Below are 27,446 nucleotides of genomic sequence, written 5' to 3'. Positions count from 1 at the left end.
CTAAAATAAGTTAAAGTTGAATTACTAAAAAAAACTAAAATATAAATAAATGAAAGCTAAATAGAAATATATAAAAGCACATATCAAAAATAGTCAAACTTAAACTGATGTAAACTGAAAATATACAAATAAAAGCTCATCCAAAATATGAATAACTACTATAATAGTATATAAATTAAACTAAAATAACACCGCATGACAGTTATATCACCCTCACATTTTTTACTTAATGAAAAAAAATCTTGAAAAATGGAAGAAAAAAAAAAAAAAAAAAATCAAAACAATCATAAAAGTGGATTATTCAAAATTAAGCAACACACTACACCTTTAAGTTTGTAGCCTTTTCTACGGCTTACTAGCGGATCATGCTATAATCATACTGATCCCAGCCTACAGGAAGAGGCCGAACTGGGCCAAGCTTTCCAAAACCAGCAGCAACAGGTGCAGCGACTGTTTTCACATTACTGGCTTGGGCGTCTCTAGAGATCTGTGCTCCGACATGGATTGATTTACCGATACTGTCAACTCCTATATTTCACTCTCCCCATGAAAGCGGTCATCGCATTCGAAAACCATCAGGTTCTCCAGAGACCTGAGGGAGCCAGAGAGAAACAAGGAGCGATTCAAGCGGTCAAAGCTAAGCTAAACCGAGCCAGAATGTCAGCCAAGAGGGATTACACGAGGCAACTGGAGAGGGACATTTTATATCAATAACTCAAGGGCACTTTGGGTCATCAACTACAAGCTCGGGAGCCACAAAAGTCGCCCCTTCTCGCGACTTAGAAACCAGCCAAACCAGTTTTACAGACACTTTGAAAACCAGTGACCCTTTCTGTATCCTTTCCTTGCCCCGTCGCCACACGATTGACCTTCCCTCCAAAACTGGAGGACATCTCCCTCAGGCCGGCTATACGCAGCGGCATCACAACCTTCTGTCTCCATGACAACTTCATAGAAAACATATGGAAGCCCATTCCCTCAGAGTAAAAACATAAACACATGTTTATATGGTTGTTATAGTTAACTAAAAGTAAACTAAACCCTTTTTTGTTACTTAAAATAAAATGAATGCTAACTGAAATGAAAAAAATAAAATAAAAAATCAAGCTTACAGAGTTTCAGTGTCAGTACTACATTTAACTACTATAATGTTGAATATAATATATAAAAATGCAATGGGGGAATATGTGTGTCCTAATAATGCCAAATGTTTGATGTTACCAGTAAAAAGTGGCCAATATTATTTTAAATATATCTAGTAGGGATGCATAACGATTAATCGCAATTAATCGTTTGCAGAATAAAAGTTTTTGTTTAGCCTTCATCATATATGTGTGTGTACTGTGTATAATAATTATGTAATATACAAACATGCATGTATTATTTTAAGAAAAAAATATATTTCTATATTAAATATTTATAATTATATATAATATAAATTATATTTAAATATAAAAATGTATATTAACATGTAAATATTTGTAAAATATATACATGCATGTGTGTGTATTTATAAATACATAATTATTTTACACAGTACACACACATATATGATGTAAACAAAAACTTATTCTGCAAACGATTAATTGCGATTAATCGTTATGCATCCCTAATATCTAGTCAGTGAAAGAGTGCAAGCATATTCGTCTGAAATAATTTTGTATTTTCAGCTTCAGAATCATGAATATTTTATTCTGGTGTCTCTAATTGTCCTGAGCATTGGGGTTACCAGCACCAAGTCCAAGCCTATTCATTTACACACCAACATTTAATCAACAATACATTTTGTGTTAACCTTTTACCATATGTCCTGGAGTATTGCAATAATATCGTATCATGATTTCAGTATCGTGGTATGCATTAAATCGTAACATGAGGGTATCATTGATTAAATAAACACCTATAAATAATTGTTTTTTTCTTAAATATACAGGTATACATGCATGTGTGTGTATTTAAAATAATTATACACAGTAACAGTACACACACATATATTATGTAAACAAACTTTTATTTTGGATGCAATTAATCGCGATTATTCGTTTCACATATAAAGCCGCCTCTCAGTACTAAATTGAGTTAGAACCTTTTCGCTGGTAATTGCTCTTAAAGGGATAGTTCACTTTGAACTTTTGAAGTTTTATCTTACCTGAAGTGCATCCAAGATGTAGGTGTCTTTGTCTCCGCAGTAGTTTCAATTTTGATATTTTTAGGTCAATCCGTTCTTGTCTGTCAGTCATATAATGCAGGTATATAGGCACTGTCTCTAATAGCATGCAGAGAAAAGTCCAAATTAAAAAATTGCCCACCGTAAGTGCACATTGATGGCCTAAGCTCGCGCGAACTCATCCGGGAGTGTTGAGTTTTCACTTATTCCCAATTTGTAAGCCTTCTATCTTGACACACTACTCGCTTCGCTTCATTGTTCAGGTCAATCAAAGGCATACGTTGAGCCGTACAGCCAATCACACGCGTTTCTGCTGAGTTTAAAAATGCAACGTCCAATCGAAGGCGGTTAGATTAGTTTCCGGGGAAGAAATCCGGTGTAAACAGATCACTTGGACGTCGTTGTGTAAAAGAGATTAAAACGATATAAATACTGTTCGTTTTATTACACAAACCGCTTGTTTCGTGTCTTAGGCCATCAATGTGCACTTATGATGGGGAATTTTTTAATTTGGACTTTTCTCTGCATGCTATTAGAGACATCTCTTTTGGAGACAGTGACCATAGACCTGCATTATATGACTGACAGACAAGAACGGTTTGACCTAAAAATATCAAAATTGAAACTACTGCGGAGACAAAGACACCTACATCTTGGATGCACTTGAGGTAAGCTAAAACATACCAACATTTTATTTCAAAGTGAACTATCCCTTTAAACAGTCAAATTCACACAAAATAATGTCAAAATGCTTCTCTCGTAAAACACAGTCAGTTATAAAAGTGAACGTAAACAGCTGAGAAAGAAAATGCACGTGTAACAGTATAATGCAGGGTTGCCCAATCCACAGAGTTTCACCTGTGTATATATATATATATACGCTAAAATTCAGATGCCTAAATCTCTTTACAAAAAGACTGATACGCATTTACGGGAACAGTTCTTACAAATTTTGCCAAAATGGGTGAATCGTGTGTGTACTTTGAGCATCACACGAGTAAGTCTCCTCCTAAACCAGCGGAGGAGAAGGTCCCGTCAGCGGTCTGACAGGAGGTTAACTCCACCGCAGATGAAGGTTAACTGCAGGTGGCTGCTCGGTTCTTGCCGTTTCTCGAGGAAAAAACACCTTTGCCAGACTTCTCAAAACAAGACGCGTGAGTGACAGGAAGATGTGTGTGATTCTTGCGTTTGTATCAGCCAATATCAGTTCACCAACAGTGCGAGTCTCAGACTGAAAAGATCGAATCTTGGGATTTAAGAATCAGTTCATCAAAATAAGAATTGATTATATGTTTGAAAATCAATTTTTTTAACTAATCTAGTGGATTAATTAGCACTCAAGTGCATCCAATTTAAGATTAATAGCCGAAACATACATGTGATAACCTATATTACAACCTTTATATGCACAGACAATGCAGAAGTGAACTTAAAACAAAGTGCTTGTTGCCTTAACAACAAATACGCAGTCAGAAATACCACAAATTAACCTCATAAATATGATGAAACGACAAAATATTGACTAAATCTTACAGAGATTTTCACTAAAAGACATCGAATTTGACGTCTGTGGATGGTTCTCTTAGCTTGCGCATTTGCATCTTTAGCATGTGTGGGTGTGCGTTTGATTCGCAAGCAATCTCAGGACTAATTTTCAAGGGAGAACAATTCATAAAAATCATCAGAATGTTCAAAGCAGATACAGAAAAATAACGAAAGAAGAAAATATGTTTCTTTTCTTTCAAAATGTTCCACAATACTTCAATCAGCTTAGCTCTGGCGTCGGCTGAAAGCACTTAGTAGCGCTTTTCCCCCCTGATTCACAATGCACGCACAATGAACACTTGCACACTTCATTCCTCACACAGCGATACAGTTAATGGATCTCTTGATAATAGCATCTGCAGCAGGCATTAGCTGTCTCCGTTTTCAATATCTCCCTGATAAAAATTGTTTCCTCGATAAAGCAGATAGGATTTTTCAACACAGATGCTGAGACGGAAGTGACATTTGAGCTTGAGGCAATGGGCCTGTAACGTTTTAGCAGCACTTTCAGAGACAAAGTCCTAAATGACCTACATACTGGAAGTATGCTACACAACAAACAAAAAAAATCATCTATTATTCATAAAGCAGAGACTCCCTTAAAATGGGAATTGGGGTATAAACTGAGTGCAGCACAAAAAAACAAAAAAAAAAACACCCGTATGCAAAAATCCTCCACACGTTTTTATATTCCTAATGGAAACATTTGTACAGATACAGATAAAGCATATTTGTACATGCACCGTTTTTTTTTTTCAACGTTAAAATACTTTAACGACTATTATTAGCTTTCCATGTTGCCTTGAGAAGTGTAAACACTGTGCTCCCATCAAGACATTTCTGTTTGTTTGAGAATCCTAACCTGCCCGACAACAGTAACACTGGCTCAACCAATCAAGTGAGTGTTGCTCGAAAACAGCCAATCATCATACAGTTATTATTATCATATAGCAGCACAGAAATAATACACTTAACCTTTACGCCTAAAATGTGCTTTATGATCGGATGGCCAGCGGGTGTACTCGCATTCAGTTCTTATATTAGTGACGCCATATCAACTAAGTGACGTTGCATTTCAAAATCTAGGCCTATAATGTCGAAATTGAGTCTCCATCAATACGAAGTATATACTAATTGATTACTTTTTGTAATTTTGTGCATAATAATTTGCATAAAAAACAAATTAGTTAATCTAATTTGTTTCACCGGATAAATTGTTAATAAATAATAAGAGTAAGAATAAGAAGAAACAAATAATTATACATTGAATACTAGAGCTGCACGAAAAAAGAAAAAAAAAAGATCATGATTCTCCCACGATTCTTAATAGACAACTTTAAACAAAATAGCATGAGATTTACTAGATTTTCTGACAAAATGCTAATTGTTGTCCTCTATTTAAACCTAAATATATGAATTATTTAAAACAGTTTTTTTTTGAATGATTCAATGACTCACATAAAGACTTCCCTTGTTGCTGAATGAATCTGCATTTTGAACGAATCTCTTGAATGATTCAATGACAAATACACTTTTTTAACAGTCACTTGTCTCCACCTACTGGAGTAATGATGTAATTGACAATATTCATTTTCACTATTGTGATCTCTACCTTAGACATCAGTGTTTATTTATATCTGAACTACTTCTGTGATCATTTGAATGTTTTTTGTGATCGTACGCCAAAGATTTAATAGACGAAAGCCGATCGTGTGGGATTTTGAATCGAGATCGCATTTAACTTTTCACAATTAGTTGTGCAGCTCTATCGAATCCATTGTTATTTTATTATCTGAAATATTTGGACATTCAACACTGATATGCAGATTGATGTGAATACATGTTGGGTAAGTTCAAATGCTTAGTGTATAAGCCAAGCTTTCAGGCTAATCATGTAGCTGTATGCTATGCTAGTATGTAAGCTAATCGCATTAAAAAATTAATGTAAAGATAATTAGTTGCATCAAAGAGAGTACCCAGACAGAAAGTGCTATGCAACTTTACAGTTGTCAGAAGAAAGGAAGTCAAACAATACTGTTTTCACACAGCCATATTCATTATGTGCATCCACGCCATGTCGTAATTACCATAATTATGAGTAAAAAGCATTTATGTCCTCGTAGAACTCATAATTACAACTAGTAAACTCGTAATTTTCTGAAAGCTCAGTCACCATTTCCGCAGATTTCTTCTCAGTGCGATGATAAATGCAGCGTTCACACAGGTCAGCAAACTAAGATGGCAAACCTTTGTTGTCCTTGCTCTTCCGGAATACAAACACATAAAAAAAAGAGATATTTTGCACAGATAATGTGAAGTATCATGTCCATAAATAGCGGTTGGAGAGTAGCCTAGCCTATACTGTGTGCACCACTTTGTAAAATGAGACACAGACAAACAGAAGTGCTAAATCTTTTACTACTGATCACTACAGCTTCCCAGTCGCAACTCCGACTTGAGGGGACGTGAATGGCACCATAGACTTTGAAGCCCAAAAAATAAAAAATCATAAAAAGTCATAAAAGTGATCAATACGACTCCAGGGGGTTAATAAAGGCCTTCTGAAGTGAAGCAATGCGTTTTTGTAAGAAAAATATCCATATGTATAACTTTATAAACTATAATCACTGGCTTCCAGTAACGGTCGTACGCAAGTCTTAGTCCAGCGGAAGAGTGACCTCTGACTTTCCTTTCCTTGGACACGGGAAAGTCCTAGTTCCCAGTAACTGAACACCCCCTCAAGTCACTTGCATACACCCGTTACCGAAAGCCAGCTTATAGTTAGCTAGGCTATATATTTTAGGATATGTTTCTTAAAAAAAAAAAAAAAAATCCCCTGGAGTCGAATGGCTTACTTTTATGATGCGCTTGGACTTCAAAATCTAAGGTACCATTCACTCCCATTAAAAAGCTTGGAAGAGCCAGTATATTATTTAATATATAACTCCAATAATATTCAGCTGAAAGAAGAAAATCATAGGATGGCTTGAGGGGGAGTAAATTATGGTATAATTCAATTTTGGGTGAACTAGGCTAACCCTTTAACAAATGAAACCTTAATGCTGCACGCATGAGCTCCAAACACTAGTTTTGGCCTAATAATATTTTGGCCTAAACACACAGTTCATTCTTCGATTTTGTTAGATATCGTGGCTTTACTTTAGACAAAGGCTCTGACAGATATGAGTGCTTACGATACTTTTTAGATTGTGAAAACGGGTCGGTTTGAAAGGATACTAAACTAAACAAAACAAAACAGCTCCTACCGAACATGCCAATGCCTGACCGAGTCAGCAGTGCTCGAGGTGAGTGAATTTCAGTGGCTCATTTGGAAACATGTTTGATGATAAATCCTTTCCCTCTGAGTTGTCTTCTAAGCTGTCCTTGAAGGTGTTTTTCTTTGCTTTTCAGCCAGGGCGAACCATGTAACTCGTCTCTGAGGGGGTGTATAATACTCTGGACCGTGCGCGTGAACCGTTGTGATTAACAGACACTGTAGAAGCGTGAACGCGACTGTGTGCACAACTGCCATCAAATAAATAAACTCTCCGACTAAAATACTAGCTGATCCTCTCGGCCAGTCCTGACACAGCTGAGGGAAATATTGGATTCCCAATTCCCATTCCCAAAGCGAACCTGGGAAGAGCAGTTTTTTTTCTTTATTTATTTTTTTCTGCACAATGAGGATGCGCGAGTCAGTCCGCGCGCGTGTTTTAGAGGGTGTTTAGTTAAAAATTATTGTAATAATTATAATAATAAAAAAAGAAGAAGAAGAAATAGGACCGTCAGTTGTTTACATTTATTTGTGTGTGATTATTAATTTAAAAAAAATTACATTGCCGATGTGAAGAAGAAGAAATAGGACCGTCAGTTGTTTACATTTATTTGTGTGTGATTATTAGTTTTTAAAAAATGACATTGCCGATGTGAGTCCACAGTGCAGCCTATATACTAGCCTAATCATAATAATAATATTATAAAATAACCAATACAAAAATATATTAAGTAACAATGTAATATACATAATACAAATGTGTAGGCCTGTCCTAGATCTGGTACACATACTGATTACAAAACCGCCTTCTATAGCAACACTGCAATACAAGAAAGTCCTCTTTTTGTCTTCTATGGGCCCGGTATTACATCAACAATGGCTTTAGTATGAATCTCATGAATAATTATGCACCCTTAATTATCATGACTTTGACAGAAAGAGCATGTTATGTCATGCATGCCGAACAATATACACGATGGTGGAGCAGACATGTGTTTTATATAAGAGATAAAGCCAATCAGAGAGTATACAGCACCAGAAGTACATACTGTACCTCAGCGTTATTCTCAGCCGAAGAGCGTCAGCGCCCTCTGCCGGTGACAGCGATCGAGCCGAGCACAAACGAGCGAAGACAGGGGCATAAACAGGTGATTTAACACCACATTTATTACATTCTTTGCCATTCATTTTGCCTCTGGCTTTTTGATGAACTGCTTCAACTCATTGGATTCAACAATAATGAATAACTGCGACAGTAATTCACACATGCTACGAGAAATGTAGCGTGCTTGAGGGGAAGAAAATTAAGTGGTTAACATTGGTAATAATATTTATATTTAAATTGATTGCATTCTCATCAGATTAACAATTATATAAACATGAAAAGCAATAATAATAAGCGCATTTGGTGGCCCCTTATTATAGCATTTATGGTACTCTCTCTGTATAGTTTATGCATTGTTGTGTTAATTGTTTTATAGTTTGAACAATTGCCGAAAGGCTATTAAATAACACACTATTTTAAAATATAGATATGTTGCAGAAGCTTGTTTGAACTACTAGTTTTTATTTTAAGCATTCTTCCCATCAATGAAATAAACAGAAGTTTCCCATTGTTATAACTATTTATTATTATGATTATTATTAGTACTGGGCAACGATTAATCGCGATTAGTCGCATCCAAAAGATGTTATATACGCATCCTGTATATAATTATTTTATATAAATACACATGCATGCATGTATATATTAAGAAAAATGCATACTATATATATATATATATATATATATATATATATATATATATAGGCCTATATATATATATATATATATATATTTTTTTTTTTTACATACTTTATATGATATATAAATATTGTATGTATAAATAAAACACTTTCTTAAATATATACATGCATGTGTGTGTGTTTATATACAAAACAAATTATAGATAGCCTACACTATACACAGTCACACACATATATCATGTTAACACAGACTTTTATTTTGGATGCGATTAATCGTTGCCCAGCATGTATTATTGTACATGTAACAAAAGCACTGTAATGTAAAGTGATTTATAATAACCGACTGTGCTGGTCCCTTTGTTTACTTTAAAGACACTGGCCCTTTAAGAGACACGCGTCACACAAAGGACCGGAAGAGACATGCGGAGCTGCAACTATCAACACATGAAGCCATAAACCATCATAAAGCTGCTTCTGATTCCTGCACAGATGAGTCTGACATGACGCTGCTGCTGCTTTAAAGCGCTTCAGCGCCATTTAAGGACACCTCTCGGCTATTCAACACAAGATAATTTTAGTCCAAAGAGCGAGTCAGACAGCTGAATATATTACAGTAAGTACGTTACCGCAGTGATGCATACTGGCCGTGTTTCAAACCCCAGTGCGCCGCCTACATAGACAACATCACAGGCCGTTATCAGCTGGGGTTTGTTTGGCTCTCACACACAATTCATTTGATGTTTCGTTTTGCTGAAAATGCTTTGGTAGGATTTGCTTCTGATTTATTATAACATATAATAAAAAGTGATAATAACAATAAATACAATAAAAAGAGAAAAATTAAGAATATGAAAAAAATATTTGAAAATGATTGACGATTTTAAATATCAGGAATTAAATATTGTTTATAAAGTGTAATTTATGGTAATTGCTTTTTGTATGTTATATTAATAAGATTTACACTATGTGTGACACACACACACACACACACACACAAGTTAAATTGGAGACACCTAACATGCACTAAGAATGAACAATACTTCAGAATTTATTCATATAAATTTTGAATGTTTAATGATACGTTATTCAAATCAAAAGTTGTGTTTGTTAACATTTATCAATGCACTGTGCACTAACATGAACAAACAATGGATTTTTATTAACTAATATTAACAAAGATTAATAAATACTGTAACAAACGTATTGCTCATTGCTAGTGTATGTTAGTTAATACAGTAACTAATGAACCTTATTGTAAAGTGTCACCAAAATATTTTAGAAAATATACAATGAAAATAATTTTGTAAAAATTGTATTCATTATATAACGATGCTCTTGATCATCAATAAGTTGGTGAAGTTGAGCTGTGTTTCCTCATCACAGGTCATGAGCGCTGAAGCCTTGAGCTGCACTGTCAAGTCACCCGTGGCGCTGCAGATCGGAGACGCTGTATCCGATTCATCTCGCCCTGGCGTCTACATCACAGACATCACCCTCGCCGAGCCTGTGAACGTGAGTGCCTCGCACAGCACATCTATTCAGAAAGCTACAGGTATTGATTGACCATGGGTTTATCAATGCCCGATATCTCTCTATTATGACATCAAGGTATATCCCTTTTGTGCTTGTGTCTAGATTCAGGAAATCTCTTTCAAGAACTACTACACCGCGTATCTGACGGTCCGCTTGCAGCGTAGAGAGGACGGTTCTGCTAAGTGGGTCACTTGTTTGAGAAACTACTGCCTCATGGCTAATCCACACGCTGAGGCCGGGTCACATGACTATTTCTCCGTCTACAGACAACAGGTAGGACCGGGCCACTGAGAGGGAGCGAGAAAACGAAACAGTCGTCATTCGGAAAAGAGCAGCGTGAACATTCTGCTAAACGTCTGCTTTTGTGCTCCACGGATCAGTAAAAGTCCCTTTGTGGGGGTTTGAACCTTCAACCTTTTGGATCTTTAACCACCAATGCGCCGGAAAGATTTAGTTTTTCCTGAAATTGAAGTTATAGCCGCAAACCGAAACTCAAAATACATTTGATTTAATAATCCAGTATTTATTCATATTTATTTAAAAATCAACACTAAAAATAATAAGGTATTTTTTTACTTTAAAAAAAATTAAAGGTACTTTATTTTTTTTCACAATTCTGACTAACAATCTGACTTTATATCTCACAATGCTGACTTTATTTATCACAATAGTTTGTTAATATCTCGCAATTCTGACTTTATTTCTGCCAATTCTGACTAGCAATCTGACTTTATATCTCACAATTATGACTATTTCTCGCAATGGTGAGTTTATTGCTCGCAATTCTTACTATTTCTCACAATTCTGACTGTATTTCTCGCAATTCTGACTATTTCTCGCAATGGTAAGTTTATATCTCACAATTCTGACTTTATTTCTCGCAATTCTGACTAGCAATCTCACTTTATTTCTCACAATTATGACTATTTCTCGCAATGGTGAGTTTATTTCTCGCAATGGCGAGTTTATTTATCGCAATTCTTACTATTTCTCGCAATGGTACGTTTATTTCTCGCAATGGCGAGTTTATTTATCGCAATTCTTACTATTTCTCACAATTCTGACTGTATTTCTCGCAATTCTGACTATTTCTCGCAATGGTACATTTATTTCTCACAATTCTGAAAATACATTTCATTTAATAATCCAGTATTTATTTATATTTATTTAATAATCAACACTCAAAATAATAAGGTATAATTCTGTAGCCTATAAACATTTAAATACATAGAGCAATTTGTCATGCCTCAATAAAGAGCGATCAAAACGAAACGTTTCGTTATAAAATCGACAGAATTTGAAAGCTGAGACTTTGTTTTATATCTTAAGTAACAAGGATTGTTGCGATTATTGGATGGCACAAATAATATTTGGTGAAGTTTTGTTCACGCATCAACAGAAAACAGTACAGGCTAAAAGATCTCGAGTTATCAGATTGAAGATCAATTCAAATTAAAAACTGGAAATTGATGTTGTCAACTTCTTTGCGTCTTTTTTTTTACCGGTTATCTTATTGTGTGGACGAAATTATGGAAGCTTCTTCCCACCACAAAATAAACGCTAAATAAGGGCATTGTGACTTTTTATCTATCAATTCTGACTTTATTTCTCACAATTAATAGTTAATTATCTCACAATAACGAGAGAAACTCTGAACTGCGAGAAATAAAGTCAGAACTATGAGGTATAAACTCAGAATTGTGAGAAATAAAGTCAAAATTACGAGAAATAAGGTCAGAAATGCGAGAAGTAAAGTCATAATTGCAAGAAATAGTAAGAATTGCGATTAATTAACTTAACCATTGTGAGAAATTGTCACAATTGGGAGAATTAAAGTCAGATTGAGAGATGTAACTCAGAAATAAAGTCAGAATTATGAGGTATAAACTCACAACTCTATTTCTCACAATTACAAGTTTATTTCTCGCAATTCTGACTAGCAATCTCACTCTATTTCTCACAATAGTTCGTTAATGTATCGCAATTCTGACTAGCAATCTGACTTTATATCTCGTAATGTTTACTATTTCTCGCAATGGCAAGTATATTTATCGCAATTCTGACCCGCAATCTGACTTTATTTATCGCATGTGACTTTCTCACAATTACGAGTTTATTTCTCACAATAGTTCGTTTTTTTCTTGTAATTCTCACTTTATTTCTCCCAATAGTTAATTTATTTCCTCTCAATTCTGATTTTATCTCTCAATGGCGAGTTTATTTCTCCCAATCTGACTTTATATCTCGCAATTCTTACATAATTTTTTGTAATTCTGCCTTTATAACTTTTTATATTTCTCACAATTACGAGTTAATGTCAATTGCTTCATACGCAATGACACTGACACCATCTAAACATTTCCGCGTGACCAACATAAACACGAGCGAAATCTGCATCAGGAACTTTTTTTTGTATTTGAAACTCCCAAGTGCACAGATTCCCACTGAAATGACTGAATTTTACCCGCAAAAGTTGTGCATTTATGATATTTTGTTTATTTTAAATGGCTGTATATGTCATAATTACTGCTTTTGCAAGTAGGAAAAAGATGTGATCTTTTAAAAAATAATTTCCTGGTGACAACACCAGCAATTGTGTCCGCAGGATATCTTCAGCTTTTCAATTAAAAACCCCTAACCGTTTTGTCAGCCATCCCAGCATAATCGCAGCAGCTCGGAGAACATTTTGTTTGTCATCACGGTGATTTGGCCCATTTGTGGCTCTCCGGGGATCCGATGTCCCGGTCTTTGATCTGTGAGTTGCCTGTAATGACTGCTTTAATGTATTGAGATCAGGCTCCCTCGACGCTTTTCAGCTCCGTTTCAAAGACACGGAGATATTAGATGCGAGTCCTCGAGTGAACTCTCAGATGATTGGACGTGGAGTTCTGCGCTGTATGGACACCTTTAGTGTCATCAAATGAAATTTGCATTGAAAATCCCACCTGGGACGCCACATAGCTCTCACCCCATCTGCCATAATCTGTATAAGCCGGTTTCTTTTTTATGTCAACGGGCAGTGGAATGATAAATAAGTCTTTATTAAGAAAGGTAGAAATATTTAAAACAACGTCCTTGTGGGTCTTTATAATTACAAGGACATGTCTTCTCACTTAAATGGGGTCTTACTGCGAATGTAAAAGGATTAGTTCATTTAACAATTAAAATACTGTCATCATTTACTCAGAAACCTGACTTTCTCTCTACTGTGGAAGACAATATATATATATATTTTTTTTTTTTTTTTTTTAAGAAAACCCTTGCTGCTTTTTTCATATGTTTAAAGTAAATTGGGCTGTCAAGATCTGACCGTAGAGAAGACATAAGTCTAATATAGACTATTTTATAATGTTTTAATGCTTTAATGTCTGATAGCTGAAACAAACAAGTTTTTGTTGATTGAAATAAAGTTGAATTAAAATAAAAAAAGTATTATATGAAACACTTGAGCGAAAGTTAGAATGTTTTTCTTACAAACTAATTGAAATAAAATAAATGTAAGTACTAAACCTGAAATAAACTCTAATTAAAGCTAAATAGAAATATTAAATAATAATAAAAAGGACAAAACCACATTTGGCACATTAGTAACAAAGTTACTAAAGCTAAAAAATAAAGTGAAAATATGAAATAAAATTGATTTTCAAAATATTAATAAATAGTATAATCGATAAATAATACAACAATATCATAATAATAACTGTGTGTGTGTGTGTGTGTGTGTGTGTGTGTGTGTGTGTGTGTGTGTGTGTGTGTGTGTGTGTGTGTGTGTGCGTGTTTGCTTTATACATTTGGAATGATATTATTTGTAATAATTACAATTACATGATTTATAATGGCAAATTTTTCACTTTTGTGTGAACTAGCACAAATAAGTTAAGAGGTAAAGAGTGGTAGTGTGTGCATGGTTTCTCTGGAGACGGCCTTCAAAATCTCTTTAAATCTCTGAGAAAACAAGCAGATAACTTGCCAGTTTTTGCAGCCTTGGTTAACTCCTCTGCATAAGTAACTTATTCCAAGCGTAAAAAAGTGACACATTCTTGCTTTGTCACTGTTTCTGGCAAATTCATGCAGCAGCTTCTTCTTCTACTGTTGGTTGGTGAAGGTCGTGTCAGATTCTTGGCTACATTGCCTGTTTGCTCCAATTATTACTACTTTAGCTATAGTGTCAATATGATGGTATAGTATAAATTACAGTTCAAATGTTTGGGGCGAGTAATATTTTCAAATAAATAAAAAGTGACAGTAAAGACATTACATTTTCCAAAATATTTCTATATTTAGATCTATAAATAGTTTTCACAGTTTCACAAAAATCACAAAATCAGTTTTCACAAAAATATGAAGCAGCACAACATTGATAATAACAGTAAATGTTTCTTGAGTATCAAATCATCATATTAGAATGATTTCTGATTCTGAAGGATCATGTGACACTGAAGACTGGAGTAATGAGAAAATTCAGCTTTGACCACAGGAGTAAATTACATTTGAAAATATATTAAAATAGAAAAATGTATTAATATTTCACAATATTTAAGTTTTTACTAAATTCAGTAAATCATCTAGGAAATGGTTTAAAATGTTTAAAGAAAAGTAGGATGTCCTTATCGATATCGGCCGATATGTTCATTTTTTAAGGTTATCGTTATCGGCCCGATTTAGAAAATTTGGTCGATATATTAAAGCCGATAAATAATGGATTATTTCCTTCAGCTGAGACACTTCTGATACGCACTTTTCTCAATGATGTTTTTGAATTGCTTGAAATATGATTGATAATATGATAATATCACTTCAAAAATATATAGTTAAGTGCAACATGTGCAGCGCAAGTCTGTCATAAAGGCTACATAAAAAATATAATGAGAACATTATAATTGTGTGCTTGGGACGTGGCTTTTAATGGTAGGTTTTTGTTTTTGTAATCAGGCTCTCAAAAATCATAAAAAATGTGGATTTAGATTAATCAGCCCATATAAATCGGTTATCGGCTTTCAAATATAAGGAAATATCGGTATCGGCAAATCGGCAAAATGATCGGTATTGGCAAAAATCTTCATATCGGTGCATCCCTAAAAAAAGTCACACCGACCCCACTCTTTTGAACGGTAGTGTATATATGATATATTGTACTATCAGATATGTATTTGTGTTCATATTATAAAGGCCCCAATAAACTTAAGGCAAAGTTATTTTATGTTCTTCACCTAGGGGTAAAAAGAAGTTGACCAAAAAAACATGACCACCGGTAAACTTTTAGCGAACGTCTCAATTCGTCCAAGTTGCTGAGAGCGACATTTATATGAAATATGTAAATATGTGCTGTGTGCTTTCCTCTCAAAACCTCTAGTCAGGTGCGACTTATATATCAAAATTAATTCATACTGACTGAGATGAACCAAGCGAAAACATTTACCGTCTACAGCCGCGAGAGGGCGCTCTAGTTGGCGGAGTTGTTCAGAAGCGACACCGAGGAAGAATTCAATGGAATTTAAGTGTTGTGGAAGGAGATCGGGGGAGCTTGGTCTTTGTTTACTGGTTACTTGCTTGGACTCGCTGGCTTATGTTAATCTATTCAGCCTCCCAGGTTAGGGTTAGTTAGCATGTTCTTTATGCTATTGTGTAGCTGAATAACTATTAATGTGTTACGTTAACATACCGGACACCTATTCAGCCTGTTGTTCTGTGTGCTATTGTGTAGTTGAATAACTTGCCTTTCCAGATTAAATGTCTGTTCTTGGTCTTGGAATTTGTGAAATACATTTCTAAATAAATGCGACTTATAGTCCAGTGCGACTTATATATGTTTTTTTCCTCTTCATGACGCATTTTTTGACTGAGTTGACTTATACTACGGAGCGACTTATAGTCCAGTGCGACTTATATATGTTTTTTTTTTCCTCTTCATGGCGCATTTTTTGACTGATGCGACTTATACTCCGGAAAATACGGTATTAAACATGAAACAGTGTCAGTGTCTCTTTAAGTTAGAAAACTTCAGTTTCTACTATTATGTGTTAATATTTTTACTCGCCGACATCTGACCTCGACGGACTCAACAGAAGAAATGAACTGGAGAAGATTTACATGTTGAAGTGGGCGGAGCCTCAGAGCCACGCCCACTTGTTACATCATCACCACCGGCCAATCGAAAGTGTTTTCCAGAGTTTGTTTTGGCAAGCAGTTTCCCGAAGCGAACATCAAACAAACTTCGATTTAGACTGATTTAGTTTAAAACATCAATTAATTTTTCGATTTGACGAAGTATATCGGGGCCTTAATACAGTAAACATAATCATTAGAGATTACATCTTTCCAGGGCAATTCTCTGACACGAAGCTCCAAGCAGTAAATGTATAGAAACAGTTGCTCTCGTCTCGTATCATACCGTCAGCAGAAGTAGAAGGAAACTTTCCCTACTTTACAGTCATCAACACAAACACAAATGTCAAGCGTTTGGAGCAGTTTTGCAGATTACTACATGAAACTGTCTCTTTTATCAGGTTTTCATTCTGTCTAGTTAATTAAGGCTTGGAAAACGCACATCCTTAGTGTCTAAATCCCGACGTTCATTCTTCATTTAACCTCCTTTGTTTCTTTGATAGCTGCATGAAAGAGACCCAGAACTCTCCCAACGCTGTGTCACTTCTTGCTGAGATCTTCTCTTCTCTATGTTGGGCTTCTCAGATGCTGACGGAGGCTGATGACGTGACCACAGTTAGACTCATCTTGAGACAGCCCTCCTCAGAATGGCACAATTTCAGCATTGAGGAAATTAACATTTACCCGTGTGCAAAAGAGGTAACTATGTAGAATAAATGGTCATTTATGACATAATTAATCACTTAAAGGTATAGCGGAGGATTTTCTTCTTCCGGGTGGGTAGTGTATACTATTGGTCCACCTAAGTGTCAATCATTCTGGTGATATGTTTACGTAAGGCCGTTCACACGCTGGCGTGCGCTAAAAGCACATGTTGGGCTTCCCACTGATGCCGCAGTCGCGAAGATTCTACTAGACAGGTAAAGTTTGTCATGCTATTTGGAGAAATCCTTTTAAAATCACTGCTAGTAGTCGTTCCCTCTCGGTCGGGAGCAAATAGAAATTGGAGAGGGCGGGTCTTTTCTAAAAGTAGGAAAGATCCTCCGCAATACCTTTAATATATATATATATATATCTATATATTACCCCAGATCTTTACCACCCTTTGAAAACAAGTCGTATGTAGATGTAACATTACATAACATGAACTACTTTTTCATGAACAGTGAACTGTGAATTTTGTTTTTAATTTGTTTGGTGTTGTTGTTGTTTTTTTGCTTTTGTACGTTTGCTTCGAGTTTGTTTTATATGCTTTTGTTGTGCTTTTGTTTGTTTGTTTATTTGTTTGTTTTGCTTTGGTTTTGGTTTGTTTGAAGTTTGTTTTTGAACTAATTTTCTTTTCTATGTTTTTTTTTTTTTTTTGCTTGGTTTTTGTTTAGTTTAGTTTCAATCAAAACCTTTTCCTTTTTTTTTCAAACAAAACCTAGAGTTGTTCAGTTTTCTTTTTCCTGGGCAGTTTGTTTTTATTTTGTTAGGTTTTCTGATTTTGTTTGGAGTAGGGGAGAGCCGGGACGGTTGAAACACTTTTCAGATAAACGTCATTTTCTACGATAAGGTTACAGATAGATTTTTTGTGTGTGTGTGATCAACAACTCACATATGTGTTCTCTTAGTATCATGTGTTATTCGGTACAAATATAGAATGATTTAAGTACAAATTGACTTTGATCGGTAGTTGTGCTTTGTTTCAATCGTCCCGCCTGAGTGGGACGGTTGCAACACAGGGGTGGGACGGATGAAACATAACAGTTTAAACGGCAACTATTCATCTAATGCTTGTTTTTATGAACAATACCTGACAAGTAACTTATGTACATATTGTTACAAACATATTTTGTAATTTATTTAATTTAAAGGTTCATTTTAACCATTTTTGTTCTATCACCCATTAAACATAGGCAATAAGCCTATGCGCATTTTGTGTAATCTTTCTAATAGGCTATTTTGACGAAGACAGACAAAGCCATTTACAATGAATGATCTTACATTTCTTCCTTGAGTCATATCGAGTGTTTACTAGTTGAATAGCCTTAACAACGGTTTTCCTATGACCAGGTTTAACTGGCAGGAGGCGCTGTTTCAACCGTCCCGACAGCGCATCCCGACAGTTAAACCTGTTTTCCCCTTAAACTAAAAAACTTTGATATTGCACACTTAAGGGTGTGTTACAGTACTAATACACCTGCCGTATTATCACTACAATGGCACATGAAACAATAAATACAACTTGTCAGTCAAAAAAAAGTACCGCACAAAATAATTCACTTACTGCACTCAAAAACAGCTTTCCGGCTTTAAATCCAAAACGGCATGACGTAAAGAAGAAATGTTTTTGCGGGTCTGGTAGGCATTGCGTGTTGTACGTGCTGACGAAATTTGACGTACATGACGTGAGTGGTTTTCAAGGAAACCTCAATGTTTCATCCGTCCCGCGTTTCAATCGTCCCGGCTCTCCCCTATGTTTTGTTTGCTTGGTTTTTGTTTTGTTTTGTGAATGTGTTTTTGTTTTGTCCAGGATTTAAGAGCTAGATGTCCCTGGCTGGATTTGTTTAGTTATTTTTTTGTTCATTGTTGTTTGCTTTTTTGTATTTTAATTTTTATTTGCTTTTTTTTTTTTTTTATGAAGCAGTATTTTACCAAAACGTCATCAGTGGACAATATGTTCCTGCTTGTTTTTTTTTTTTTTTCGTATTCGTGTTTGTTTGGAGTTTTATTTATATATTCATTTTATTAACATTTTTTTGTTTGTTTACAGAGTTGGTCGGTCTATGTTTTATTTTGTCTTTCCAGTACCCAAATCAAATTTTTTTTCTTTGTTTTGGTTTACTTGTTTAGTTTTTTGTTTTTGTTTTGTTCTGAATTTGTTTGCTTGGTTTTGACCAAACCTTGTTCAGTGGTTGTGTTGTGTTCGTCTGTCCAGGACTCGGAGCGAGATGTTCCCGTCTGGTTATCCACTCTCACACCTGTCGAGGAACCTCTTGATTTGAATGTGAGTATTGTGTGTCTTATAATTAGTTGTATAATGCACAACAGTTGTCATCTAATGAATATTGAAAGTCTTGTTGTTTAACAGCATATACAATGCTCCCTTTAAAGACTGCGATTTAATTTACTAGCACACTCTGTCTATGTATTTATGCAGCTCCGAGGTGTTAATGAACAGTTTTGCTTAAGAACAGAACGGAAAGATAATTACGGAAATGTATGAAACTCTCAGGTTGCCGTTTTTTCAATCGCTGAGCATTGTGGACGTGTCCCAACTCCCAGTCCCCATTTATCTGTCATTTGCATTAGAAATGTAAAATGCTTGTTTGATGGTTTGAAAGTGTCTCTATAGCTTTATCAAAGAAGGCTCAACTTAATGTTTATTTAAACAGTTTCACCACCTGGAAAGCAGAAGTAAACATAATTCATTGTTTTACCTCTAGCTTTTTTACATGTTCAACTTTCTTTAGTGTGTAATGTTGCTGTTTGAGCATGACAATGTCTGACTGCAACGTTACAAAGTTTCTTCTCTATATCAGTGTCACCTTGAAACCCCTCCATTGTAGTCTTGAGTTTTCTTCCGGGAACGGACACGTGACAATATTTCGCATTTAAACATCTCATATGCTAAATAAAGGGCCGTGGCCTGGTTGAGTTTTTAGTTTTCAAACACATTTGAAGCGCTTGACCAATCACAGCACTCTGATCCAGCCGACCAATCAGAGCACATTATGCTTTTCAGAAGGAGGGGCTTCATAGAGACAGGAACTAAACTGGGGTGCGTTTCCCGTACAACGACGCAACTCGCTGCTTAACTACAATAGTACGATGCATCGTTGGAGAAATCAACTAGCTAGTCGCGACTGTTTCCCGAAACCGTACTGTCCCAAAGAGGGTGTTCAACCACGTTGGTTAATCATGTTTCACAGGTGTTGGAGTAATAACTACTTTTAATTAAACAGTTTGAGATTGAATTAACGCTAGATGTTTTGATATAAATTACGGACATGGCATCTGAGGACTATTTCTCATTTTTTCAGTTATTTTGCTTAATTCCAGATTCAATCATAGACTCGTTCTCGTTCGCACTAGAGCAGGTTCACACAAACAAAAACACGTAAATGACATTTGTTTGTATTCTAAATAAAATATATAGATTGTACTGAATGTCAGCTTGTTTATTTGGCTCAAGATAAGGATTTATGGAGTCCACATGTCATGAAAACAAGAAACTCTGCTTCTAACCACAGGTCGAGAGCTGTCGTTCCAAACACACACCTTTGCGATGATGGTTTCGGGAAACACCGACTCGTTGAACTGCTGATAACGACAGAACTTGCGAACATAGTTGGCTAACGATGCTTTCGCGAAACACACCAAAGAGCGTTACTGACAGACTGGGAAGAGAGGGGCTGCAACGATGGAGAATATGTGACAAAATAATGAACATTCAAGCATTAAAACATGTTCTAGAGCCCAAAAACAAAATCAAGACTTAGTAAGAGGGCATAATAAGACATAATTTGTCTACCACCAGTAACAACATCACCATTCAGACCAATACTCTACAACATTAAATGCAAGTGATCTGTTGTTTCTTTTAAGATGAATACTTTTATGTGAAAATGAGTGATATACACTCTTTATATCCACATCTATCTATATATTGATTCTTACAATAATAATTATTCTCCTCTCTATGGTAGTATTTTACTGCCACTTGCTGGTCAAAACGTAATCTGCTACTGTACTCCACAAATACCAAGATTAAAAAAAAAAAAAAAATTGGTTTATTTTCCTCGTTTGTGTTCTACATATGCAAAAATGCTAAACGTTTGAAATGACGTCAGGTGTCTAGTGCATTATACCTTTAATTGTGTGTGTGTGTGTGTGTGTGTGTGTGTGTGTGTGTGTGTGTGTGTTGCTCAGGGACTTCCTGATCCAGAGACGGTGTCCTCCAGCATTCAGCAGATGTGGGCGCTCACTGAGATCATGCAGGCGAGCCAGACCGCGGCTTCCATCGGACGCTTCGACGTGAGTCTCGCTGCCGTCTACCGGTGCCATTATCTTTCTGTTGCACTGAATTAACATGTTTATTACATTTATTCCAGGTGGAAGGCTCTTATGACGTCAAATTACTGTCGTACACATAACGGGAGTGCTGAAAACTGAACCGCACTTCTTCACCGGGTTCATTTCCTGAGATAGTTTCATTCAATATTGGAACTACTGATTATGCATGTTATTTTATATTGTACATATTTATTTATTTAGGTTTCAGAATATTTTAACTTACATGAAATTTAGATGTATATTTCATTGCATCTGCTTGAATGACTATAAACCAGATACTTTCAGCACAGTATTATGTGTAACATGCATGACTGGAAAATTCATTTGGTCACAAGTTGTGGGGAGCCAAGGTGACACGTAAATGATTAAGATTGCTTATGTATTTATTTACACATCTGTGATTCACATTCAATAAAAATGGTCATCCATGCGTAGACTGCAAATGTTTCTCATTCATCTTAGACGCCGTCGTTTGTAAATAATATTAATTTATCGAAGTATGTAATTACATTGATGCACTGTTACATTAAGCTTCATTCTGAAGATTTATTGTCTTATTTTCAGCACAGAATTAGATAAATAGGCCGCTACTTCTGTCTAAAGGAGTTATCTTCCACATAATGTCAATTAAGATCATCTTCATGGTGAGATGTTAAAAGCGAAACGCTCTTGCCGGACTATCTTTTGACGTCTTATTTTTTTCCGAACGCTAATGAAATGCATCTCACTTTGTGTTAATTAAAACTCAATGGACATGTTCACGGTTGCCAGGCAGTAATCAAGAGCAGCGCTGCTTCCTTAATGCTAATCATTGGAAATCAATGGTCGGCGTCCAAGAGGAGCCTCCATCTGTCTCTGCTGGCATCTCGCGCACATCGTCTACGCAACATTAGCCTGCAAATGGAGCTCCGCGACTCCGTCCCCGCAAAGTCAAGCCTAAAAGTTTTTCTTTGTGCAGACACTGATGGCTAATATTCGTAAGTTAAAGTGTATTAAGGTACCGAACGTCATTTGGTGTCACTTTGAGTCAGGGCACACGGGGGTAAAAGGCGCATTCGTCTTTATTCTCTTTTTAACCACTAGATGGCACAAAAATTCAGCTCATCACTTTTTAAAGATGCACGTGGAAATTGTTCTAATCCTCGACGTGATCGGGGACATTTGATCTAATATTTAATGTTGTAGATTTATGTAGCAAATGAGAATCAATATAACGATTGACTATATTTTGAGACAAATGTCGTGTTAATGATTTTCAGTTTTGTTCAAGGTATATGCAACAGTTTTTCAATAACGGAAGACTATCTAAAATATTTTACATATAGACTTTCCCATTAGCTGCCATGACATGGTTAGATTCAGATGGTAAATATCATAATGTTGGATGTCCACCTTAGAGATAATCACTCTCATATTTTAAAAATATGACATTAAAAATATAATATTTGTTACTACTGTAAAGCTATGTTAAATGATTATGGGATCTTATTCAATGCTTTCGGAATCTTTACTTTTTAAAATAATTTTTGTTTCTGTATTTTTAAAAGAAACATACATATTGACAGTTTATTTATTGAACACAAATTATTTCATTTATATATCAAAGTAAACTAATAATAGTTAAAACTTTGCTGATTTAAAAACTTGATTAAAGTTATTAAAAACATTATTTGTCTATTGTCTATTGTGTGTCTGGTAATTAGGCCTGCCTCGCCACCTCATATTACATTTATAAGATCTTTAAACAAAACATGATTTATTTATTTTTTGCGAGTAGCCTAGTGAAAAACACATATTTCTAAAGGTGTACCTTTATCCCCGTTGTATGCTTTATTATCTGCAGTGTGATCTACAAATGTAAAAATAGGCTACACATGGTTTAAATTAACTCTGGAATTTTAGGCTATATTAATTTAATTATTAATAACTTCTCGTTTATCCAGTTTCCTCGCCGTGATTTGCACGGCTCATCTGCTTGTGTCTCCAATAGATGGCGGTAGATAAACACGTAAAATACCACTGACGTGAAAACGCCTACATTGATGCATTATTAACACCAAATTGTCGCTTTCTAGTTTAGAGATAATGGAGATTTTAATTAGTTCCCATAAAATAGTCAATACGCATTACTCAGTTCCGGTTAACACCCACACGTGATCCATGTTGTTTACACTACAGCTGTGACGCTGACAGTTAATAGTTTGGGCAAAACCTACTCACTCAAGCAATCCAAGTGGGTAATATATATATTTTCATTGTAATTTCAAGTATTTAAGCATAAGCTTTTAGATAAACAAATGTTAAAACAATGAGATAAACATGTTAGTTATGTGTGTAAACTTTTGTTGTTTATGTTAGCACCTGCATTGCTATCTAACAGTTAGCTGCTATTTTTAAGATGGCTTCAAATGAAACAATTTTACATTTATTTCTCAATATTATTTTTTAATTGGCTAACATAACTATTTGAGTTACTGTGACTTGTATCTGAGTTGTCATTGTACTAGTTATTCAGATCCACTTCAATGTTTTACATTTACTCAATTCATAAGGTAGGCTATATGATTTCACAGCTTTAAAATGTTCTCTATATTTTTTACAAAAATGAGTAGGCTACATAGTTCAATGTATATTTTGCATGTTTTTTTGTTTGTTTTGTTTTTATAGTCATTTTATTGTGTCTCCAATAGATGGCAGTAGCTAAACACCTAAACACACTGAACAGAGACATACTGACAGAAACAAGATGGCCTACATTGATAGACTGGTAAAATCAACTAAATACCACCTGTTAGTTTAGTGGTAATGAATGGATTTTATTTCACACAAAACACAGGCAAGACCCATTACTCACCACATTAGGTTAAAGGATGTTCTGGGTTCAATACAAGTGAAGCTCTTTACAGGTTAAGCAGTATCGACAGCATTTTAGGCAGAATGTCAATTACCACCGAAAATAATTTCGACTCATTGCTACTTAAAATGGACGTCTGTGGGGCAATTGCTCGATTGTAAGCATACTGTCAATGTGTTTGTTCTTTTACAAACCGGGGGGTGGATTTTTGCCCACATGCTGTGAATTGGCATCATGCCTTAAATGCACCAAGAACCCATGAACCATTATATTCCCTTAAAATCTTTATTAGTACAACATTAGAGCTGACATACAACATAACTTCATGCAAACATGGACATTTACTGCAGGCAGAAGATCAGATTTTTCAGTTAGCGTTAGCAAATCTCAAGTTTCAAATGCATTTAGCTCTCATCTAAAGCCCCCCTGTGGTGAAAATCAAGCTTTTAATGTTGTTTATATGTCTATGTGGTGTTTTTAATGTGCTTTAAGACAAAGCATGTGCAAATGCATAAGTCAACACCATTGCTGAGTATTTTCTCCTTAAAACTGCAGTGAACCAAAAACGCGTTTTGAAATCGCTGGTTTCTGACGTCACAAATTACCTTGTAACCAATCAGATCAACGTGTGATCGTCAATGATCGGATCTCTGAGCTGGTGTGAGTGAGTGGAGGCGGGGCTCATTTGCATATTCATAGAACAGCGTATACTAAATGAAGCAAAGGTGTAGAGTTACATTCAAGCTATATGCTTTAAAGCATGACTATTTTTTAATTTTTTATATTTTAATGTCATTTTGGTGACCAAAGATGAGTTTTAAGGGATAAAATTATTGACCACACTTAAAGTCTTTGAGTCTCAAGTGAATGTCTGGAATAAAAAAGTTTTCAGCCTGAGGGAGAAGAAGCTTAACAAATCAACTGTTTTCTGTTGAATTGCTGATACACTAAAATTGCAGATGGACAATAACTTGCACCGATTCCCATCTTAAATCTTAAGATGTTCTTTGGAAGAACACGAAGTTCCTCTTTATAGTTTCTATATACACAAGTTTATTTCCAAAAATGACAACAAAACTCCATAAAAGTGTTTCTTCTGTGTTATATTTGATGTGTTATGTTGATTAGCCTGGTCCTACCAGACTCTCGTACATTTCATTTGTACAGCGAGTCTGGCCACTCTCCTTTGACAAGCGTTAACTTCCTTGAAGGCGGGTCCTCGGTTAAAGTTTAAAACTATTGGATCTGCCCAGAGCCACTCAGGATCTGCTATAACCAATCGCTAACGTTTGGTCGTGAGTCTCGTGACGTATGTCAACTCAAACTAGCGCACGACCTCAACGTCATCGTTCTCAGCCACTCCCTCTGTTCGCTGATTGGACCGGTAAAAAATTGATCGGAGAAAACCCAAGAATATACCGCAAGCCCAGACGTAGTTCTGAAGGAAAATGAAAATTGAGCAAAGTACGTAGGAGGACGGAGCCAGGCTAATATTGGATAGCCTTCTGTGTGGAATACACCAAAAAGTGACTTATATTGAAATATGTCAAATATATGAGGAACTATACGTATATACTATATATAACTGAATAAATAAATGGTCCAATTTTCATCATGTCTTTCATGTGGCTAATACCCTGAGGTGTGAATTAACACGTATAGTTCGTGGCACTGTATAAGTCATTTAAAAAGGAATTGATAGGGTGTCCTTTACAATAGGTCTTAATTGGCATTTTATCCATTTCAGAGGTTGGCCAGAGGATAACTATCCGTCACTGAGAAGCAGAACATCACCCTGAATGAGATTTTAATTGAAACCGAATTATTGAGAGACTTGTACTCCACTGACAGAAGATTTGTCTGGACTCTGCTGACATCTGGTTATTTGAATTCAATATTGACATGACTTGTGCGATTGCGCTTCTCAGGACGGCAGATTAACTGTGAAGAAACAATTAGTTTCTGCATTAAAGAGAAACTTCTGCTGAAAACGAAGCAATTATCTTTCTCGGCAAACCCATCAGGTCTGTTAATAAGTGGAAAAGTGTGAGGCCTTTGACCAGTATTTAGTTCACACTTGGTTTGCTCTCAAACAAAAATCCATTGTTGTTGACTGAATTTAAACGGTGAGAGAAATGCCTTGGAAAGGCAGTAGCATGCAAAATGTTCACCGCCGGTTGATGTCCGTTATGCGTAATGGACCCGAGCACGCGCCTCAAGCATCATGACAGTTGTTGTGGTTATACCAAGTAGTAATTCCTCAACAGGGAGCGTCTAAACGGCAAGGGGTTGGACACTTTGTGAGAACAAAGCAATTCATTCACACCCTGTTAAGAAGACCTGACTCGTTCAATTCAAGCACCTCAGACAAATCTTTTACCCTCAAACGGTATCAACTCTTAGTAATGTCTTGCTCAATCAAATTTTCAACTTTTAGGATGCTGTGCTCATGTGAGTTTCAAGTCTTTCACATTTTTACTATGAAGTTCATCTTTAATCTCTTTGAAATCTTCAAAATGAATCTCAACTACTGTAGTAGAGTAAAGTCACCTTTATTTATATAGCGTTTTTTACAATACAGATTGTATCAAAGCAGCTTCACAGTGATAACATGAAAATAATACAACAGGTTTGTTTCTAGAAAAGAAATGTGTCATCGTCATCGTCCACCTGAAGTAAGGCAGATCAATAATATTGTTGAATATTAAATGTCCCCAACTAAGCAAGCCAAAAGACAAGGCGACAGTGGCAAGGAACCAAAACTCCACCAGTGACAGAAAGGAGAAACAAACCTTGGGAGAAACCACTCAGCCGGAAGGCCAGTTGTCCTCTGGCCAACGAACGAACAGTGTATGATTATGATTTGGCAGCATTACACGTCAGAAGTCAGATTGGATCAAAACATTCACAATATTTATCCAGTTCCATCTGGTTGGAGGTCGGAGTCATCACGCCGGTATGGAGACGGGTTTGTTGAGGATCAGTGCCGATGGCTGTCGTGTGGATGAGGCCTTCACAGGGGTGGACTATCTGTTGACACAATCTCTGCTGACACTTCAGGGATGCGGTGTGATCGTGTCCTGGTGTAGGTTCCCCATCTGATCTGGAAACGGCCCGGATCCGTTTGACAACATCATGCGTTGTGGTCGTGTCTAGGCGCAGGT

General features: G+C 35.8%; 1 protein-coding gene across 1 annotated transcript; it reads left to right on the top strand.

Moving 5' to 3' along the window:
* Positions 1 to 8,024: 8,024 nt before the first annotated feature.
* Positions 8,025 to 23,087, top strand: nicn1 (nicolin 1). Its single transcript, XM_079593200.1, has 8 exons — positions 8,025 to 8,134; positions 9,105 to 9,345; positions 10,116 to 10,244; positions 10,368 to 10,538; positions 16,956 to 17,069; positions 19,291 to 19,359; positions 21,285 to 21,389; positions 21,467 to 23,087. Exons 3-8 carry the CDS (start codon positions 10,119 to 10,121, stop codon positions 21,506 to 21,508), a joined length of 627 nt encoding a protein of 208 aa, XP_079449326.1. The 5' UTR covers positions 8,025 to 8,134; positions 9,105 to 9,345; positions 10,116 to 10,118; the 3' UTR covers positions 21,509 to 23,087.
* Positions 23,088 to 27,446: the final 4,359 nt, after the last annotated feature.

Source organism: Phoxinus phoxinus (genome assembly GCF_949152265.1).
Source record: "Phoxinus phoxinus genome assembly, chromosome: 20".
NCBI classification, from domain to species: domain Eukaryota; kingdom Metazoa; phylum Chordata; class Actinopteri; order Cypriniformes; family Leuciscidae; genus Phoxinus; species Phoxinus phoxinus.
This window is presented reverse-complemented; position numbering and strand designations above follow the sequence as displayed.

Excerpts from the sequence above, each read along its gene's own strand:
- nicn1 (XM_079593200.1), top strand. The coding sequence starts at position 10,119 with ATGAGCGCTGAAGCCTTGAGCTGCACTGTCAAGTCACCCGTGGCGCTG. Across the intron at positions 10,245-10,367 it reads CCCTCGCCGAGCCTGTGAAC|ATTCAGGAAATCTCTTTCAA; the intron begins GTGAGTGCCTCG and ends GCTTGTGTCTAG. Across the intron at positions 19,360-21,284 it reads AGGAACCTCTTGATTTGAAT|GGACTTCCTGATCCAGAGAC; the intron begins GTGAGTATTGTG and ends TGTGTTGCTCAG.